Source organism: Nuphar pumila, chromosome 11, assembly GCF_984573655.1.
Source record: "Nuphar pumila chromosome 11, dmNupPumi1.hap1.1, whole genome shotgun sequence".
Classification (NCBI taxonomy): Eukaryota; Viridiplantae; Streptophyta; class Magnoliopsida; order Nymphaeales; family Nymphaeaceae; genus Nuphar; species Nuphar pumila.
This window is the reverse complement of record NC_143259.1, coordinates 68,344,505-68,366,782: the sequence shown is the minus strand read 5'-3', so window position 1 is coordinate 68,366,782 and position 22,278 is coordinate 68,344,505. Positions and strand designations below refer to the sequence as shown.

At 38.2% G+C, this 22,278-nt stretch overlaps 1 protein-coding gene across 5 annotated transcripts in view; it reads left to right on the top strand.

Moving 5' to 3' along the window:
- Window positions 1-22,278, top strand: part of LOC149822417 (tRNA synthetase class I (I, L, M and V) family protein) — a 124,645-nt gene that overhangs the window by 9,048 nt on the left and 93,319 nt on the right. For all 5 annotated transcript variants that reach the window (XM_089981460.1, XM_089981461.1, XM_089981462.1 and 2 more), the window contains exons 6-12: window positions 2,118-2,347; window positions 2,490-2,655; window positions 3,908-4,021; window positions 4,203-4,300; window positions 5,597-5,675; window positions 15,489-15,647; window positions 15,958-16,047. In XM_089981460.1, the coding sequence (XP_089837586.1) occupies window positions 2,118-2,347; window positions 2,490-2,655; window positions 3,908-4,021; window positions 4,203-4,300; window positions 5,597-5,675; window positions 15,489-15,647; window positions 15,958-16,047 (936 nt within the window). The remainder of the gene's footprint in view (window positions 1-2,117; window positions 2,348-2,489; window positions 2,656-3,907; window positions 4,022-4,202; window positions 4,301-5,596; window positions 5,676-15,488; window positions 15,648-15,957; window positions 16,048-22,278) is intronic.

Below are 22,278 nucleotides of genomic sequence, written 5' to 3'. Positions count from 1 at the left end.
GAAAAGATTTTGGCACACCCTCAAGATTAGGTACTTAGTTGTTAAAAGCTGCGCCTAAGCTGCCTAGGCTGGCTAGGCGTAGGGCCACCGCTTAGGCTTATGGGTCTAGGCAGTAAGACCTTGTTTTTTTACCAAGGCAGTGCCTAGGTTGTCCATGCCTAAGCTGCAGGGACATAGTTGTCATGTTTTTAAATTTTTTTTTATCTTTTCTTTTTCTTCTTCCTCCCGCCCCAAAAGTTTTTTTATTCACTTGTTTTCTTCTTTTGATTTTCTTTTTTACCTTATTTTTTTTCTTCTTCCTCATCCTTTCACCCCTCCGCTTAGTTGTCAAAGGCGGAGGAGCCTAGGCGGCCTAGCCGATGTAGCCCCTGGGTCTGATGCGCAGTTTGCACACACACATATATATATATATATATGTTTTCTGTGTAAATGTATATAATTATATATATTAACATATCATAAACATATATATATTATAAATTTGCAATTATGTGTTTATATTATGTATATATATATCTATGTACTTAATTCATATATAATCTATAAGCGTATGAGTTATCTATTTGACTGTTTTTATGTAATATAATTGCTTTACAATGTTCGGCATGTTATTATTTGTCTATTGCTTATTGTTGATTGATTTTCTGTTGAATACTTGTTTGTTATTAATTTTAGTAGTTTGTTTACATATTATGTTTGTTTTTAATTTTTTTTTATTTGGGGTACCGCCTAGTCCGCCTGGGCCCTGCTTAGGTCTTGCCTAGTCTTTTTAGGGGCTCATTGCCTAGGCTCCGCCTAGTGCCTTTGACAATTAAGATTAGGTATCCTTCCTTCCCCCAATGGTCATGGTTCTATGTTTGGGGGATTTGAGAATTCCTCTTTCTTGTTCTACACCTAGGGGTGGGGCATTGGCCCAGCCCGGTCAACGAATGGGTCGGGCCGTTGCCCGGTTCTTAACAGTCTTGGGTTTGAATAGAAGCCCATGGCTCGGCCCATTGGCCAACGGGCCAATGGTGAAGCAGGTCGGGTCCGACCCGGCCTGGCTTGACCCAATCTTAAAATGCATAAATGCTTGACTGAAATTATGGGTTAATGAGAGAATAGCAAGTTCCCATGCAACTAATTCCTAATTAGTGCAACTAATTAGGTAAATATTTATAATTAACAAATAGCAAGTTTCCATGCAACTAATAGTTATCAAAGTTACTATTTAATAGTTAATTTAAAAAAATTCTATTATTAAAAAAATTAATAAATATCTCAGGCCCATCTGGCCGGCCCAGTAGTCTGCGGGCTGGCCCAAGCCCAGCCCAAGTATATAACGGGCCGGGTTTCGGCCCGGTACCTAACGGTCCTGGGCCTAAAATCATGGCCCAAACCCGGCCCATAATGGGCCGGGTCAGCTTAGTCCATCGGGCTGCCGGGCTGGTTTCCCACCCCTATCTACACCTTTCAAACATTGGGAATCTCATGGAGCCCATGTTCGAAGAGACAATATGGAAGATAAGCTGATTCTTTTGCAAGATGACATAAAAAGCATTTTTTGCTAAGGTGTATGCCTCTTCAGATTATTGTGTAAGGACTCCATTTATTGATATGAGCCATGAAAATATGTTTGCTTCTGGATCTGGGCTTCTGCCTCATAAGCTCCATTGAGAAAAGTACATTGGATGCTGGAAGAAGAAAACATAGAAAGATTTCATTGAGAACCTACTTGAGGAGTTTCATGCTAATTTTTCATCTTGGATCTATCAGACATGATCGGATTGAGATTGATTTCAAATAGTTTGAAAGTAGTATACTTTGAAATTTTGAATATGAAGCAACATAAAAATTAATCAGCTTTCCTCCTATTTATAAAAAGTGGTGCGTTTTTGTTTCTTAAATGGACACTGTGAATTGTTCACATGTTGAACATGTGTTCTGTTTGAAATGAGTATAAGCATATCCAACACCAACTGAATTATTTTGTTGTATAAATTGGGGCCAGTTCTAGCCCAATCAAGTGGAACTCATTCATTTATGATATGTGGGTCTAATGTCCTTACAGTATTTGATTTGTTTGGATGTCATGTTCTGCATTCCTCTAATCTAGTGGTTCTACGTGAAATAATCAGGTTAAAGATAAGTTGACTGGGGCAACATACATTGTTGCTGAATCTCGACTATCACAATTACCAAACAAAAAGTTAAAGGCCAACCCATCAAAAGCCCCTGCAGACAATTTGAGTTCTTCAAAGACTAAAGAAAAGAAAGGTTCTTCAAATGAAAAAAATGCAGAGGCAGTGGTTCCTGGTGGTTATGATCTGCTTGGGAAGATCAGTGGTGCTTCATTGGTAGGGATGAAGTGAGTGCTTCTCTGCTCTGTCTTGTATAATGCTAATGCTGTAACTAGTAGTATGTTTGATATTTATTCAGGTATTTATGATGTTTGCAATGTTTGTCCCTAGCTGTACTGATTGATGTAAAATGTTGTTGATGTGTTTCAGGTACGTGCCCCTGTTTGATTATTTCGCAGACCTGAATGATGTGGCATTCAGGGTTGTTTGTGACAATTATGTTACTGATGATAGTGGTACCGGCATCGTTCACTGTGCTCCAGCATTTGGAGAAGATGATTATCGCGTCTGTATCGATGCAAAGATAATCCAAAAGGTTTTCTCTAACTAGATAGTGTCTCTGTTTTCTATTTTCCCTTCTCAAGTATATTTGTCATTAATAACTAGTTTGATTGCGTTGAGGCTTCTCAAGTTGTCAGGAATTGTCACTTTTTCCTGACATGTTCCATCAGTTATAAACCTTGTTGCAAAAACCAAAAATCCTTTTAGAAAGTATCATTAAAAAGTTTTTCCCTCTAGCTGTCTGTGTTTCAAATTTATTACTTATATTGGTACCTTATGCTATCTGACTGAATACCTTGCATATAGCTACTACAAAGTTCTGGCAAGTTTAGCAGTTCCTTTTCCATTTGATACGGCTGTTGGATGGTGTTTTCTAATGTGAACTATTCTTAGGCATGCATTAGCATCACAAATTGGAATATTTGCCACTTATTAGCATCATGAATCAATATTTAAGGAAAAATGTTGCAATATCCAACCTTAACCTCTTACTGTATGGTTTAGCAAACAAAATGTTTGCTGTGCTAGGCTGCTAGCTACTTTTTGATGACATCATTCAGCTCTTGAACCTGCTTTTTGTATTACTATGTCATAAATTTACTTGCATTGCTTCCTTTCCTGTTTCTTGAGCTCATCATGTTTTCGACTTCACCTTGATATATTGCCTTATATTCCTGCAACACTGCAAGTTATTGTTTTTTTTTTCCAAATTTGCTGGCTGTTTTATGGCTTCCAATTGTTGCCAAATCATCATTTTCTTGTTCCATTGTATATTAGTTGCACTTGGTACGTGTACCTAGTTGCACTTGTGTATTGTACTGTTAGCTCGTTAAAAGTGTCAGATGTACAGTGATCAAACTTAATTCGAAATCAGGATCATTGTGATTGTACTTTCTACGATTTGTTCTGCTTTAAAACTTTACTAAAATGCTGTTAAATTTACAATGTATCTGTCTACATCAAGAATATCTGCAAAGCATCTCACTGTTCTTTCCATTTGATCTTATAGCTTTAAAAGTTCTATGCATCTCTCCCTTCTGCATTTTGTTGGTCTCAGATGTGCATTGTCGCTACTGTCCATGAGAGAATATAAACCATACCTTATCTGATGTGATGAAGTAGTTTTTTTTTCACAAGAAGGATTTGAAACAGTAATGGTTGTCCTCTGCTACACTTTTATGAAGCTTTTGGTGTTATCTTGTAGTGGAATTAGTTGTCGTGATGGAGAGATGGAGTTGTTGGACATTTTAGATTTGATTTATAATAGTGTTATTTGTTTCTTATAGGGTGAAGATCTTGTCATAGCTGTTGATGATGATGGTTGCTTTACTGAGAGAATATATGATATGAAAGGGCGTTATGTTAAAGATGCTGATAAAGATATCATATCTGCTGTTAAGGCAAGGAATCATATATCATCACTGATCTTTGTACATTTTCTTATGCTACTGATCTTTTTTTGTTTATTGTTAGACTCTTAATCTTGAATACATCAATATGTTAACTTGGTTGTCTCCAGAAAATTAGATACTGGAGTTATTATATTATTGGTGAAAATGTTTCAATGGATACATTGGGCAGGCAAAGGGCAGGCTTGTTAGTGTTGGTACCATAACACATTCATATCCTTTTTGTTGGAGGTCAGATACACCTCTGCTATACAGAGCTGTTCCAAGCTGGTATGAAGTTGTAACCCGTATTGTTTACTTCTATTTTTGTGCTTCCCAATTGCTTTGACTTTTGATAGTATTGTTTATAATTAGTAGCAAAGCATTAGTAGGATTGATTTTGGATAGATGAAGATTAGACAAGTCAGTGCTGTGCTATGTGACAAAGATACAGGTGCAGCCTGATACGCGATGCAAGTATGATGCACAAATTCATTTTTTATTGGTCACAATGGCACTTTTTAATTTTTTATTCGCTAAAAACTATTTTTGATATTTTCAAACATAAAAACGCATTTCTAGTGAAATCCTATTAAAAATTTATTAGAATAATATCCTTATGTGAATGTTTGTGTTAGCGTGTGAGCATATCCTGTCATGTCAGCAGGGACACCACCAAAAATGGCGTGTGACATAAGTGTTGTGTTGTACATAAGGGGTTTCACTCCTGCAATACTGCAGTAACGCTGCCCTATTATATCTCGGGTTCTGTGAAGAAGGAAATGACAAGTGGATTAAAAATAAGCGGAAAACATCTTTCTCAAAAAAACAAAATAGAAACGAAATCCATTAGAAGGCATTTACAAGTGGTTCCAGTCAGGGAGAAGAATTATGGAATGGCTCTTAAGGTGAATTGGTGGTGTTTCTCAACACCACATTTCTGAGCTTCTTGGGTGTTCTCACTCTTCCTGTTGTCACAGCTTGCGATCGTGGACAGAATCCCACTGGTCCAGTTCACTTATGAGCATTTTGATCCATCTTTCTTTTTCCTGCCGCTAGAATACCAAAGCATTACTCTATGGATAGGGCAACTTGACATTCAATAATTGAAAGACAGAACAACATGAGTAAGAAAGGGTAATATGATTATTGTTGAAGGGACTATAAGGGGTAAAACGAATGAAGATAGAGTTGCAGAATTTGAGTATTGATATGAAGGATTGTTGGTGACATTTTTGGGTCTGGATAGGAACTAATGGGTAAAGATGGCCAAGATGGATCATGTGTAACAGCGGTGACAACAACAATTACTGTAATTGGTATTCGAAATCCTTTTATTGAGTTTTTCTTAATCACACTTTATAATCTCATTTTCATTTTGGTGCTTGTTACAAGGTCCTGATTTGCTATTGCTGGTATTATAAGTTTTTTTGAGGGAGTCCTGGGACAACAACCCTGGAACTTAAAGACATGAACTGCACTTCTTATCTATCTTTATTTTATTGTGTAATTATGCCTTGTGGTTGTCTTTGTTCTTGTGAAGACTGCAGTCAATGTCTCAGCAATGAGCTGTTCATGTTTTTGCAGGTTTGTTTCAGTTGAACAAATAAAAGAACAATTACTGGAGAGTAATAAACAAACATACTGGGTTCCTGATTATGTTAAGGTATTGCTGTCAAGCTATATCACATCCTATCTTCTTGATTTAATTGGCTGGATTGCTGTAGTGTCACAATATTGTTGTGGTTTCTGATATGCTAACTATGTCACATGGATACGGCTGTGGATACGGGGTTCAGCCATTTTTACTAAGTTTTCAATATGACTAGTACATGAGGGGACATGATACATGGACCAAATGGAGTGTCCATGTGACATAGTATGTTAATCCTCAAAGCTTTCTTCATATTTTAGAATTTTGGTTTTAGGAAGTTCTCTTCAGTAATCTGTTGCAAATACAGAAAAGTATCTATTTAAGCAGTTTAACCCAAACATTTCAATTATTTTCTTTTTATACTTTTATGACCTTTCCTTTGAGAGCTTTGGTGATATTTGATAAAATTTTGGGTGCTGCTCTTTCCAAAGCAACATCCTCTCTTTTGTACAACATACATTCACATATACTTTTAGGTATGCTCAGTTTTTAGATCTGATATCGCCTTTGATGAATGCATAGTGAAAGGACATATCATAGCTTTGTTTGCCATTTCAGAAGATAAATCAGAAATGGTTGTATAATTGCAATCATATGCCTGCCTTTTGCTTATTTATTAGCATTGAGGAAATTCTAAACAACATTATTATATACTCGCTTTTTTTTATTATTACTAAAAATTAGGGGATTACTTCTGTAATGAAGTGGGTATACCATATTTTCCACCATTGTCACTGAAATGAAAAGCTGCTCTTGTTTGCAAGTTTGAGAATTTGAGAGTACTTATGCAGTGAGTAAAATTTATACTTTTAGTTTTTTGTTTCTTTAATTTATGTGCGAGGGTTTGTCCGGATTAATTTCATTTACATTCCGAGTCAAGGAATTGCAATATGCCGTGTATAGGGATGCACAACGAGCTGAGCTATCTCGGGCTTAGCTTGAGCTCGACTCGTTTAAGCTCGATGCAAACTCGTTCGGGTTGATAAACGAGCCGAGCTTGATCAGTCAATCAAGCTCGATTAGCCCGATTAAGCTCGGTTTGCATAATTATATTATGCACAGAATACAGTATATGTACAATTTATGTTTGCAAATTTAACACATCAAATGGCCTTGCTCATATGGGTAAGGTGTTAGCCTTTTACGGAGGAGGTGGGTAGTTTGAAACCCACTGTTTTCAGTGCAGTTCAATTTTTTTTAAATAAATAATGCTCAGCTTGAGGTGAGCCGAGCCAAGATCGAGTTCGACTCGAGCTGAGTTTGGACAAAAGCTGTTCAAGCTCAGCTCTAGCCCGAGCCCCAGCTTTAACAGCTAGTTTTTTTATTTGAGCCGAGCCGAGCCAGCCTAAGCTCGGCTCGTGTGCATCCTTAGCCATGCAGTTGGCTGTTACAATATTGTGCGTGGCTCTTGTCTATACTTTTTCAAGGGTGTGATCTCTTCTGCTCTATATCTTTCATACCTTATAATACATAACATCAGAATGTTACAGTGGTGAATAAGTTTATTTTGTTGTTTAGCATTAGTTTGTAGGGGTGGGCAATGATCTGGGGCATGTGGATTGCAGGTGACCAGACTAAATCTAGGCTGGTTATGGCTGTGGCTTTGTACCTGGACCTGAAGAGTTTACGATTAGGCACAAATGCTTTTCTTCCAAAGAAGAAAAAAGGTGCCCATAAAGGATCCATGGTACCCCTGCCACTTAGGTTTCTTTTTCTTGCGCCCCACTCGTCTCAAGCTGGTAGACTCTTTTGTTCCAGCTACTGGGCAGTGTGGAATCTCCATCCTTGCATTGATGGAGGTTTTATGAAAACAAATGGAGTGGTAGGGTGCACATTAGATATCTATCACAAGTCATCTAATGCTCATAACCATTAGTTTAAAGACATCTGAAAAATCATAGCAACGAAAGGGAATAAATGTTCCGGAACTATGGAAATTTGATTAATGATATAGGAGCGTTAATGCCATTATGGGTTATTAAAAGCACCAACTTTAGATTACATGCCATAACAACAATAATCAACCAATAATAGTTGCATTTAACATGGCTATTTTAGCAATGACATCAGCCAAACACATGTTAACCACCACTTTGTGTAACTTTGACAAGGGAAAGAGGAGCTTTCTTTCAGCTGTGCATTCCCGGCCTCTCGTCCAATCAATTGGTGGAAAAAAGCTTGGGGCCATGTTCTAACTAAACTATTAAAAACCTACTTTTACTTTGTAGTATTAACAATGGATACAAGTTTTACATGAATAAGAGAAACCAAGGCCATCAAAAGATTCTTTCTAGCTCACAGTATAGTGGCACGCCAATGTTATTGCCAAGATGCCATGGAATAAGTTAGTCGTTATAGGTGATACCAACCATCATATGTAATTGGGAGATAATAGAGAACAAAGAGAGTCAACCCTCAAGAACATTGCCCTGTGGAGTTTTAAACTGAGGATTGCATTTAGCAGCTCAGCTGACTGTAGGATCTGCTGCACCACCAGATAATAAGAGTGGGACCACTCGAGGCATTTCTCTTCCTTTTAAGCTCTTGAAGATGCCCCTCAATCAAGCATATCATCATGTAATAGTCAAAACCAAAAAACCTACCGTTAGACTACATTAAAAAAATATACTGGTCCCAGCAATTTCAACAATGTGATGGCTTCTATAGCCCATAATACCATCATGTAAGGGAGCCCAACAAATGCATTCCTCTAAAAAACATTCTCACTGAAATCAGGATATGCATATGAGATCACACTGGAGAAGACAGTCTAGACTTGGACTCGTGCTCTCCATTGCTATCATTTGAGACCACTGAAGCCGTGCAAGCAAGAAGCAGTGATAATCCAGGTTCTGATGATCCATCAACTTCCATTTGAACATGCAAAGTTGGTAGGCAAGGAAGAAATTGCAGATGCTATGTACCTTTGATACTTGAAGTGTTCAAACATGGTGCCACTACTGCAGATTGATCATGAAGGCACATTCCAAAAGAGAGATGATAAGGCACCTGTGTCCTTGATCATGATAATGAGGTTATTGCCTTTTTATTAGAATTTAGTAAAACAGAAATATCCACAACAAATTGAGTTTTCTTTATCATCAATGAACACTGACACTTGACCAACTCCAGTTTATTATTTCCCACTGAGCCCTATAGAGATGGAGATGAAAAATCTTGGCTGCTCTAAGATGCAAAATTTCTTTGTAAAAAGCTGATTGGTCTTGATAATACTCTTATGGAAAACCTTCATTGAGAGCTGGTCATTTTGATCTGAGCAGTATTGTGAAAAGCGTCAAGGCGTAGCAAGGCGCTCCACAAAAATCTGAGGCGAGGCGTAAAGCGTAAGCATCAAAGTTTTTTTTTAAAACTTAAAAAAACTATAAAAAATATCTAAAATTATAAATAAATAAAAAATTCTTTATTGATGAAGGAACAACCAACAAGAAATAAAAAATCTCAAATAAATACGAAAAAATATGAGATTAACATGTAAAAATAACATTAATGCAACAACTTGATCTATGTAAGTATCTAAGAAATAAAACATGAGCATTCATTAAATAAAAAATTAACATTAACAACGAAATGCATATTAGGCTTATTAGCATTAACAATATCATGTCATAATTAGAAAATGCATTTTAGCATTAACAACCAAATGTTAATATATATATATGTAGGGTTGTGACAGCATGTAATTGCATGACTTGGTTTTGCCACTAAAAGGGTTTAACGTCACATTCTAGAAGAGATTATTGCTCCTACAAAATTGAATACATTGAACAAGTTGACACATTGATATTAATTTTCTGTGAAACGAAGCAACTAATCTCAATGACTTCATTAACATTGCTTTGAGTGTCTATTAGACTGCAAATTGGTGAACCTGCTACTAAGGGTGTCAACGGATTGGGTATGATCTGATCCTGACACATGTTGGATCTTATAGGGCTAGGGTTTGGTTGCAAAGAAGGGATTTTGATTAATTATTTAGGTTGGACCCATGAGGTCCGATTATTATATGGGTTGGGTATGGTTTATAAAATTTTATACCAAACCAGGTCTGACCGGAGTTTCGGTTAAGATTCTCAAATTTTCAATGTAAATTAATTAAAATTATTATTTTGCTATGTATGGACTGGGTCTAGTTTATGTAATTTTTATTGGATCTGGGTATAGTTTTTCTTATAAAAATCCAGTTAAACCCGAATCTTGATCTGATACCTACATTACTTAGTCGGATTCAGGTTTGGACCCACTCATTTTAACATAGGTCCAACTGATGAGTTGTGGAGCCTGATTTAGAGTTTTTTCCCTTGCAGTAAGGGGGGGCCCCCCCGACGCGGGTCCCGCTGCTCGTTCAGTGGGCTTGGGGTCCAGGGGGGAGCGCCCCCAGAAGAATTTTTTTGGGGCCGTATGTTTGAGACCCAGTGTGTAACGCCCCAAAAATCCAGGACTTGTAACTTTTAGAATAGTTTAGAAAGCTTTGAAATCATACGATTATTAGAGTTTAAATAGTACTTCAGCGGAAAATGATATTTTTAAAACCAGTCAATGGACCTTGAGCGCATTACAGCGTAAACTTTCCTTTGTCGAATTTCGCACAACTATTGAAACCAAATGGTTTCAAAATGTAATTTCAATAATTGAGAATTTGTTCATGGGATTTTACAACCCATTATATTTATTGAAACTAAAAAGAAGTTTACTAAAACAGTTTTAGTAAATCAAGGTTTAATTGAAAGAGAATTTTTGAAATACACTTTATACCAAATTTACCAACATGTCCTTAGGATCGAAACGTCAGGAAAAGTGCTCTATCTTGATCTCATCACGCCATCGTGTCATCGCAGACTGTATTACCTATCCATCATCTGCCCATAAAATGGGTCAGTTTCACTAAAAACTGGTAGGTGCACAGACAAGACAATATATAACATAATTAAGCAGATTAATTTAATATGTCAAGTAGACAGACAATTAAATAGAAATTTGCTTTCAACAGAGTCATGGAGCAAACTATCATGAGCACGATGCTAAAATTATTACAAGCATTTTACTGGCACAAGTAGGCTAACTATTACGAGCAAAGAACTGCATAAGAAATTTAACTAGCAAAATACAATGATACATCAACCACACACACAATTCCATAAGTATTGAACCCGTTCCACACTATAACCTTCATACGTGCATAACTCAACAAATTGTGTGATCGAATTTAAATTATGTTTCGATATTAACTGGCCAAGTGGGTACACACAAGACACGACTCTAGAAACAACCTAGATTGATCCGAGGGTTTATTATGCTATGTATTTTATGATAACCCGGATAGCTGATTGTGTCCGCACTTAAGGGGACGGTCGGTGACCAAGAGAGAAATCCCCAAAGCAACATAAACAATGGATGCATCCTGAACATGGAGGGCTACCACCTAGGATAATTATGGTAGTCCTCTTCCTTTAACTTCGATGACTGGGGAAGCCGAGTCTTTTGCTCGTAACTACCATTAATGGCCTGTCAATCAGAGATTTTGTACCTTTCCGTCCTCTCTCCTGACGGGAGTCAGCCGTTCGAATGAGTACATCAGGGGTAGATAACTGAAGACCCATTCTAGATACTCTGGTCTTTTGACCCAACTCAAGCATCTTGCCGGTGAAGGCGAAAATCATCACTTATTTAGGTGATCTCAACATTTCGTTATTTGCACTCATCGAGGTTGCCACAACCTACTCATCCAATCATCGCAACGTAAGAAGACATACTTGTCAAAAAGTACATACGTACTTGTCAAAAGTATGACTACGATGAAAAGGATATGGTTTCACCAAAGAAACCCCAACAAATATTATCTACAAAAGAAGTAACACAACAAAATTTGGCAAGATAAGTCTTGAATTCATTTCAACAATATTTTGCATATTTCATGATACAAAGTCATCTCGGATCTCTCGTTCAATCAACAAAGTACTTAACATGTCGTGCATGTCTAAAAGTATGCTACACCAAAAAAGGGGGTGCGTAGGCTTCTCAAAAGGAACACCCAACACACAACTTCATAACGATCCAAAGAATATAGGAGTGCTCATTTGGCACGATTCATCCTTAAAAGCCATAATGCCACATTGAGTCATTCACACAAGGCACATCACTATTAATCTTGCATCCAAAATTTATCTTAGTATCGACATGATTCACACGACATGCCACACTAGATTGGTAAATGGAGAATGAGTCCTTCAACATAACCCCACTCATTCATATGCTCATGCTCCTGATCGGGGTTATTTGAATTCGGTCACAACTCGAATCAGGGTTATAAAACATTTCTCACAAGTGTGTGGACTTGGGAGGGCCCAAATGTGACTTCGCAATCCGGCAAGACTTAAAACTTAACTTTGCAAAAGCTGTGAATTTTGAAGAGCACTGGGTTTGCAGAAGGAAACCCTCTTTAAAAGAACTATAGCGCACAAGCACAACTTCCATTGTCTTGAAAACAAGCAAAACAAGATATGCACGAGACTGTATTTATGTAGGTAGGTACTTAAAATGAATAGGAGCCTGTACACATTATATCAAGATGGCAAAACTCAAAGCAACTCTCGATTTGTGAAGCCGCACATCGAACGAAAAGCACATAAGTAATGCACAAAGTAGTAAACCGTACCTCAGACAAGTAAACCGTACCTCAAACAACTACAAACTGTAGGCAATACTCAAAGTACGAGATTACACTATAGCCAAATATACAAGCCAGCAAGTAAGGTCATAGGTAATACACGAGGTACAAAAACGTACATCGCCCAAAGGAACGTACAGGCAAGTATATATATACAAGCAATTTAGGGCATAAGTATTGCAAAAAGTACGAAACCACACCTCAACCACATAAGCAAATACACAAATTAATACTCGAAGAGTGAAACCGTACCTCGACTCATAAATATGCAGACAAGAAAATACGCAACGCAGAAGCAATATAAATCTAAGTACATCTAGCATGGACATCTTAATTATTTCAACTTAAATAGGTTCATCTATTGCCCCTAGTGCGACTTTTCCCTACCTGGGAAAGTTGCGAGGTTGCGATAGTCTCTGAGCGTAGGTAAGCACGAACTCGAGCCACGGAGGGCGAGCAAGGTCCACCGTTCAACCTGCGATGCTTAGAACATTAGCAGTATGCCTTAATACAAATGAGAAGCAGGTTCGGTAAGACCTGCTATGGTACCAGACCCCAAATACGAGGGTAGGCAAGGAACTCAACTCCCTGCAGAAGAGGGACAGAGGCAACAAGGCAGGAGCCCGAGGTTCCCTGCTTACTGGAACAGTAAAGGGTAGAGGAACAGGGGGAGTAGAGCCCCTTGTCAACAAAGCAAATGGCAGGGGCCTCCTGCCTACAAGACAAGAAGGACAAGGGGAACATAGCCCCCTGTTGACAAAACAAACGGCAAGGGGGGCTGAGCCCCCTGCCGACAAGACAAGAGGGACAAGGGGGAACGCGGCCCCTGCCAGGAAACTAATAAGAGACAGGGGTGGAGCCCTCTGCCAAGCAACACAGGAATAGCAGGGGAGCCTCGCTCCCGGTCGCAAGCCTAAAAGAAACAGGGGCAGGCCCCCCCGCCAAAAACGAACAAGGGCAGGAGAGTTGGCCAGACTCGACCCTCAGGCCAAGTCTGTCCCTGGTTTGTAAGGAGGCTACGAGGAGTGGTGGGCTCGGCTGTCAGACCGAGCCCGACACTAGGTTGTAGGGTACATGAATCAGGGAGAGAGGCATAAGAGGGGGAGGGCTCGGCAAAGGTTATTGGACCTCTACCGAGCCTCCGGCAAATGCAAGAGAGAGGGGAAGGGCTACAGAGGAAAGTGCGACAGAGGATCGTTGCGCCCCCCCTCCCCCCCTTGCCGATCCTCCTACGAGGACCTGCAAAAAGGGAGGGAGCGACGACAGAGCCTCTGGCCCTACCGATCCCCTGATCGAAACCAAGGGAGGGCACGACAGGAAGCCACCGACGATCATCGCACCGAGCTACAGAGGGGGAATGAAAGAGGGAGCTTCGGGGTTACTTGAGGGTCGTCGAGAAGGCAACGACAACAGTGATGAGGTGATGAACGAGGGGGGGATGGTAGTCACCGGTGGCCTGCCAGAGAAGGAGCCGGCACATGATGAGGGTTGCCGGAAATCGCAACGAGAGAGAGACGAGGGTCGCGAGGTTGGGATGCCGGCGAAAGGGGCTCGGGTTGGCTGCAACGATCTCTGACAGGAACCCGCCACCTGCCAGAAACGCAGAAGAGAGGGGGTCCGTCTATCCTCCCCTCCTACGATGCTCTTAAAGTGCTCGGGGAGGGCCGAAAATCGGGGAAACCCTCAAGGGTTTCCCCTTATCCTGTCGAGTGGGTGGGGGTGCGGCGCATAGGGGAGATGCGTCGGGTTTTAAAACCCTAACGAGAACGGGCCCGGGTAGGGTCCAGACCCGACCCGGCCCGGGTTCGATTTTTTTACGTGGGTTTTACACGGTGTCTTATGGATCAGACCCAATTTGTTTAGGTTTAGGGCTGTCGCCCTTGCCTTGTATAAATTCTTTCTTTCTTTCTCTCTTGTATCTGTCGAGAAAGAGCAATAAAGTTAATCCTCTGGGCGACCGTGGTTTTTTACTCCCTCTCGGATTTGAGGGGAGGTTTTTCCACGTAAATCTGTGTGTTGCTGTGTTTTGTTTTCTTCAGTTGTTTCTTGCTCGTGGTTTTCGTAACACTAACCCATTGACACTCTTACCTGGCACTGCCTGTGCATTTATCATGCCCTTTTTTATATTTACACATAGAAACCACCCCTATGATCAGAGACCTGGCCGTGTTGGTTTTGCCGGCCGTACTTACGGTCAACGGGCTTGAACAGGGTAGTAAATGCCCTTTTTACTAGCAGCTTAGTTAAATTGCGTAAAAAAACCCTAGTTTTTGGTCAAACATGGGCTTTGACCCTCATTTGACTAAAAAATTCAAGGCGTGTACGCCTCGGCTTGAGGCGCACTTCGCCTTGATGCGTGCACCTCAAGGCGTATGAGGCGCACACCTTGGGGGACTGTTGCCCTTTGTACATGCGCCTCAAGGCATAAAGCCCCTTGCCTTGAGGCGCATTTTTAATAACACTGGATCTGAGTCTTGTTACAATGTAATTGCCTTCATTTGCCTGATGGGTTAAGCAGGTGATACTGTTGGTTAATGTGTTGAATACTAAAAGATTAAGAATGTTGGTAAAAGATTGTGTCTCGTCATTCCTTATTGTATTAGAGAGATTAGAGGACTTCTTCTCGGATATATTGTTCGGAGTTTTCTTTTGCACATTATTTATTTTTCTTGCTATTCAGTCTTTGGAGAGGTTCTGTTTATGCCAATGTATACATACATATCATTTCATTATGGTTTTCAAGGTTTCTATGAGATTTATTTTTGATGAAAATATATCTGAATTTGGAGCTTAATTTCTATCCACAATAGGATTTTTTTTTGTATAATTGCAATTACGGTGATGGGATCCTATGCTTCTTACTTGCTTAGGCATTTGGTGCACTATGAAAAATACTGTGTTTTATGATGTTGTCTTCTTCCTGGACTTCATTTCTCTTCATTTTGGTTTAATTGGAGCAGTTCTATAGGGTGTATTGTGTACTCATTATGTTGTTTGTCCAAAAAACCTCTCCTTTTCCTTCTTAGTATGTGAAGAAATCTGCTGTTCTTTTTCCTTCTTCCCATTCTATCATATAGTTGGTTGCATTGCTGCGTGCAGCTTATTGTACTGAAGAATGTTTCAACACTGTATTTTTCTAGGAAAAGCGGTTTCACAACTGGCTGGAAAGTGCAAGAGATTGGGCAGTCAGTAGGAGTAGATTCTGGGGCACACCTTTGCCTGTTTGGATTAGTGAGGATGGTGAGGAGAAGTTGGTCATTGAGTCCATTGAGCAACTTGAAAAGCTTTCTGGAGTCAAGGTTAGTTCCTCCAATTTTGTGTTTTTTCTTTTAGTTGAACATGATTTCGAGTGACAATTTTCTTTTTCTTGGTCATTCAGTTTTGTATCTTTGATTTCTGCATCATTTTCCTTCCCCATTTGCCTTATTTATTTATTTTTCCATGCTGATCTAAATCTGTAGCACCTGTCCTACAAACTGTATTTCTTTTTTGCCTTTCATTATGATATGTTGTTGAATAAAACATTCATTCAGCAAAACCTGCATGACAGTTTTCCTGTTCTGCATTTTTATTATCTTGGAATTCATTAAGCACTGTTGTTTCCTGTAGGTGACTGATCTGCACAGACACAAGATTGATCATATCACCATTCCATCTTCTCGCGGTGCTAAGTTTGGTGTTCTGCAGCGTGTTGATGATGTAGGTTTGAGTGAGTAAACATGGTTGTATGGATATTGGCTTCATCTGTTCTTTGATTCTCGTTATTTTTGTTGTTATATCTGCATCTGTAGTATGATGTTTTTCTCTGGTTGGGAGAAATTTGTGATTGCTCTCAAGGTTGATTGCCTTGGTAATTTTTACCATCATATTCTTGGTGGTTAATAGTGAAAATCAAAGATGCAGACCAATTAGGATGATTCATATTCCGATGGACTAAAGAAGTTGGTTCGTTTGAAATCTATGATTGGTGAAAACAATCTACATATTTTCCTGAACTGGCCCTGTGCCTAGGGTGACTATCAGAAGCAAGTCATCCGACATGAAAAAATAAGGTCATGAACAGGATAAAACTCTATACTAATTAATATAAAAGTATAATCTGATCTCATGCAGAAAGGTTTTGCTTTAACATATCAGATGTCAACTGATAAACCAGTCTTCACAACAGAAACAGGCTTACAAGTTACAACAGTCACCAGGCTCTTCTTCTATCCACTCATCCAATATGTCAAGGTTGTCATTACTGATGGGGTCGGAGCTGCTCCTTTGGCCTCTTCTTGATTATTCAAGTAATAGGTAGTAGCATGAATGTCTTGATAGGGCTGGCTATTCATCTCTTATCAATCACCGTCCAAATTGGCATATAATATTTTTTCTTGCCCTTGAAATTATCTCTAATCTGCCCTTTTGCCCTGTTCATATCATCATACAAGTAGGACATATCTGGCCTCTGACCACTATCCACTTTCCTCAACACTTTCACAAGTGGCATTGTCATCCTCAAAAGCATATTGCACCCCTTCCAAAAGTCCGTAGAGAAGGCTACTCTACTGTCTCAACTCCAATAGGTTTCTGTGCAATATTCACAACATTCCATTAATCTAAAGTAAACATTTGCTTTGATTCATTTCGATGAATGACAAGGCTTTGTACAGTCAAAACATTCGTAGCAAACCTTGTCAGTGCATGACGTATCAACTCGGGCCCCTTGGTAAACCTCATCATCAAGTTTAATATCCTGGAATGATTATAGATGATATTTGATACTTTCTTGCACATTGCAATGATCTCAGAAATGCCATCCATGTCACTAATATCTTCAAGCATGAGATCAATGTAATGCACTGCACATGAACACCAAACAAAACAATTATAGTGATCCTTCACCATTTTCCCAACAACTCCGAAGTTTGTTGTATTATCAATAATGAATTGGACCACATTTTCAGGTTTGACATCTTCTACCACCTCTTTAAAGATGAAAAACAACTCATCTACCGTCTTCATTCTATCAGACATCAATATATTAAAAAACAAGATACCTTTAGGACAAGAAAGCAAAAAAAACATCTGATTCCACTGTATTCAGTCCGTCCATCCATCTGCTAGGATGGTGCAACCCGTAGTTTTCCAAGACTCACTAAACTCACCACACCACTACTTTACTTCTGCAACAACTTGCTTCAGAATCATGTTCCTCGATACATGATAAGACATCTTGTAACCAGCTCCTGTACTGGCTATTGTTTCAACCATAACTAGAAAATGATATGAGTTTCCAACATTCAAGGGTGTGCAATTATCATAAGAAAAACCATCCAATTGTTATATCTGTTTGCTTGGAGGTCATGATATAACATATATCTAGTTGGGGCTCCTAGGGTCATCCTAGGTGGGCAATAGGTAACAATCCCACATCTTGGACTCGTAAAGCGCCTCTCTCCTCCCCTTCTTTCCTTGTTATTACCACTACGGTGTGGTGCACACTCAGTACCACGGTTCTGTCACTACCTCTATGTCTTCACCCTTATGCTCACTCACACTGCCAGTTGCCTCACCAAACTCCTTAGGAGTCTCTTATGGGTCATCCTAGGGTTGTGACATATCTCAACCCTCAATTGTTGCAGACTCCTGTTTTCTCATCCTCTTCCTTTGGTTCTCCTGCAATAGCTTATTCATTTGTCATTTTACGTCTGTCTGCTGTCTAGAATTACACGCAGTCACATTTTGCTTTATGTTGGCTAAATGATGTTTCATCCTCTAAATGCCTCCACGAATCTCCCTTAGACAATAGTTGTACCATTTGAGCAACCTATTTCCTTCATAAACCGGTGTACAATGATGCCATGCTAGGTCTCTTGGTGTAGCTATGCTCCAAACATCTTGAATCAAATCTCTAGGGTTCCGTTTTGAGGGTTAGAGGCCAAAAAAATGTGTGTAAGATGAAAATGGACAACTTTAGGGTAAATCACACTACTATGACTTAATTTTGAGGGTTAGAGGCCAAAAAGTGAGTGTGTAGGATGACAATGAGGGACTTTAACATAAATCACCATTCTAGGGCTCGATTTTGAGAATTAGAGGCCAAAAAAACGTTGAGTAGCATGGAAATGAGTGAGATTTGAGGTAAATAACACATCTAGGGCTTGGATATAGCAAAAGCCTCAATTTTTAGGGTGGATTTGATATAAAAATGAAAGGGTGTGAAACGAAGTTTGGGGAGGGAGAATACAAAGAAAGGGGTCAAAATGACTCCTTGGGGCTTAAAAAATTGCTCTGATAAGTGGTTGATCACCCTTTTTTCATCAACAGAAAAGTATGAAAAAAACTTGAAGTTGCCTTGTACGATACAATACAATACACCCTTGTATTATACATATGGTCCAATACAAACTTATAATCATGAAATTTACGATATATGGGTGATATCGTGCTGGTTCACTCAACGATACACCGATACAACATATAGTATCTTACAATACAATACTGATAACACTACTCTAGTATAGGTTTGTGATGGATCTTGGTTTTATTGTTTACGATATCTTGAGTTAGTACCTATGTCACATAGGTGCGGGTGCGACGATGTGGCACTTTAAAAAAACTTGGGTGCGGGGGTGCGGGAGAGTATATATATAATTTTTAACAATTAACAGTAACATTAATGAAATAAAAACAATTATCATAATATCATCAAATCAATTCATCATCATGCATGCAATAAATCAAATTAACAATCTACAATTCTATTCTTCACGATAAAAACTAACACCACAATTGAATCAACTTAAATATATTATAGAAACAATCAAATAAGTAAAACAAAAAGGAAGTAAATTAAACCACTAATAAAAAAAGTAAACAATGAATAATTACATACCAAAAGTATATCCTACATAATGTATATGATTATGAGGTAATGAATCCTAATAATTTTCTGCTTCATTATCAAATGCATCATAAGAAGGAAGACTAGGCTCAGATAAGTTCATGTTTGTAATGTTGAAATCATGCTCTTCCTCTAAGTCACACTCTTTTGAGTTTACATCAAAAAATTTGGATGATCCTTGTTTGCATTACAAACCCAATTTGAAAATGTTAAATACATGTATATTTAAATGAAGAAACTAAGAAATAATCAAATAACTAAAAGAGAAATTAATACTTGTATTCATCATTGGTTCACGAAAGTAGTCGATTAGAATGAACATATACTAAATCCTCTGCACGCTTGCTGGTGAGTTTGTTTTTCTTCGTGTTGTGGATTTGAGAATATTTGCTCCAATTTCTCTCACAACAGGATGAACTAGCAGATTGAGATAGCAATTTCAATGCAGGACGTTGGAGAAGAGGTGTTTCTTATCCAAATGTTGACCACCTAGTGATAGGATCTATATTCTCATCCTCTCTCGCTAGTAATGCTTGTCCATATAATCTCGAAGATGATTTTTTTTAACTCTTTTGTGACTTGATTTAGAATATGTGATTCTCGATAAAGTCTTGCCATATACATATTTCTATACCTTGATAGCTCTAGGTCTAAATTTAAAGGGACACGACCAACATCACATTCCTGCCACTTTTTTTGCATAATATTTTGGATTGAGAGAATGTGCCATGCAATGTAAATGAGTGTTGCTCTTATCCCATATTCTGACTAAAATTGAATGAATATGATTAAAATTTTTTGAATAATTCAATGCAGGATTTTTTTCCTCATGCTTGAAAACTATAACTTGTATTTTTTAAATCATATTATCCCACATTTCATAAACTTTGTGAAGCATTGACTGATCCTTATCAACTTCTCTCTACATTTCTCAAATAGGTTGCGTAAATTAAAGGAAGTATACGACTCTATCTCAAAACTTATCATCAATAATGAATTTCTTGATTTCTTGAGCCTTGACAACATCATAAGCATGATAGAATGTCCAATTTTCATCTGTCACCATGTTAACCAAGGCATTCTTTACTTAGTATTTTTCACCATCACAATGATGGACACAAAACGTGTTTCAGCAACCTTGAACAATTTCACGTCAGAATGCCTATTAAGTATAGCATTAGCATGATAGTGGTTGACAATAAAATTCCTAATGCTTTTGACTTTTTTTTAATTCTTCAATCTAGAACATAGAGCATATGCTGGTGAATTTTCTTCTTCTTGAGGGACAAATTCAAGCTGTGTGCTAAACAGGGAGTTCAAAAAATATGAGGATACTCACTCTCCAAACTCAATGCTGCACTTTTACAAACTGGAGCATTGTCTGTGATAATTTGCACTACTTTCTGATCACCCACTTTATTACTTCTATAAACAACCCCTTCAAATACTCAACATTTTAACTGCTTTCAAGAATACTAGGCCACTAAGCGAAAACACAATAAAATTAATCAGTGGACGCCTTTGAATATTTGTCTACCCATCATAAACAATGAAAACTCCATTTTGTTCCCATAAATATTTCTTAATCTCTAACAATCTCTCAACATTTGTTCTATTTTCTGCAAAGAATTATCGTTCATAGTTTTTCAGAGCTTGGAGGTACGTAGCCACTCAAGTAACTAAATCCTTTCAATAAGGATTTCTAGCTGCATTAAATGAAAGTGAACTAGAATAAAAATACTTTCCTACTTTTCTATCTATCTCCTCATTTTTATATGTATTGAATGATGCTTGTATCTTTCTTCTTCCTCTACCTCCTATATTCATTTTTTAGCATCTTCTTGGTGGCTTAAAAATGGTACACTAATTGCACAAGAATCACTTATTATCTTCATCTTTTCATATTCATCTTGTATTTTTTTGTATTGTTTTCACATTGCTTCATCAACTCTTTTGCATCTTGAAATGCCATGTCCTGGTATCTTCAACAAATGCGCCTTAACTCTTACGTAAGACCCAACAAAATCTCTTTCACAAAGCTTGCATCGAAATCTCTTGTTTTCACCACCTTCTCCAATTTTTGCAAGCTTATCCACATGTGCCTATAGTGGCTCCCCATCATCACATGTTGTAGCTAACGAACTTGAATCAACACTCTCACTACCGCTACCAGCAAAACTAGCATCCCAACTTATATGTGGGGATGAGGATGACGCGAGTCCTTTTCCTTTATCCATCATTTTTGCCCTGAAAACAAAAAAATATTATATTAAAATCAATTATGCACACAATCAAGATTGATACTATTGAGTGCTAGGTCAATAACAATAAGTTATACATTTGGATGCATTCACGGCAACACACTTGCAAAGCTTGTCAGACCTTTCTTCTAAAAAATATAGTACTACGTAAAATTATGTTTTAGCAATAATAAAAATACGACAAACCCCTTGCATTAATAAGGGCAAGGGATATAACATCGTAAATTTGGCCACTGCATGCTGATCTAATTTGGCACTTAAAAGAAAGGTCAACATATTGAACCAAAAGGACAAAATCTTAGGATTTGCTAGGTAACACCAAGCACAAGAGAAAAAGACCATTTAGATTTTTTCACGAGTCGGGAGTCACAACTGCAATACATCTCTTAATAAAAATCCTTATAGCTGAAAAAAATGCAGATACTGATTAGCTTTTTCTTTATAATAGCTGGGAAGCGCTCACCTTATTTTTGGCACTGTGTTTTATTATTGAGCACAATTTCTGACCCATGGAGATTGGAGGAGAAACAGGGAAAACATTATACTGAGAAACAGTGGTTCACGTTATAAACATGAGAACCCAGTCAGGTTTAACCAAGAACTCTTTTAGTCGCCAAAACTTTGAGACAGTATCTGGTGCTCTATAGTCAGCAGAAATTAGTTTATTCTTATCTCAAAAAAAGTTGTCATTTCTCACCAACTTTTGATATTTCAAATCCAGAAAAGTTTAATACAGCTACAAATTGACTATAATTTAAGAATTAACAAAATCATGTAATT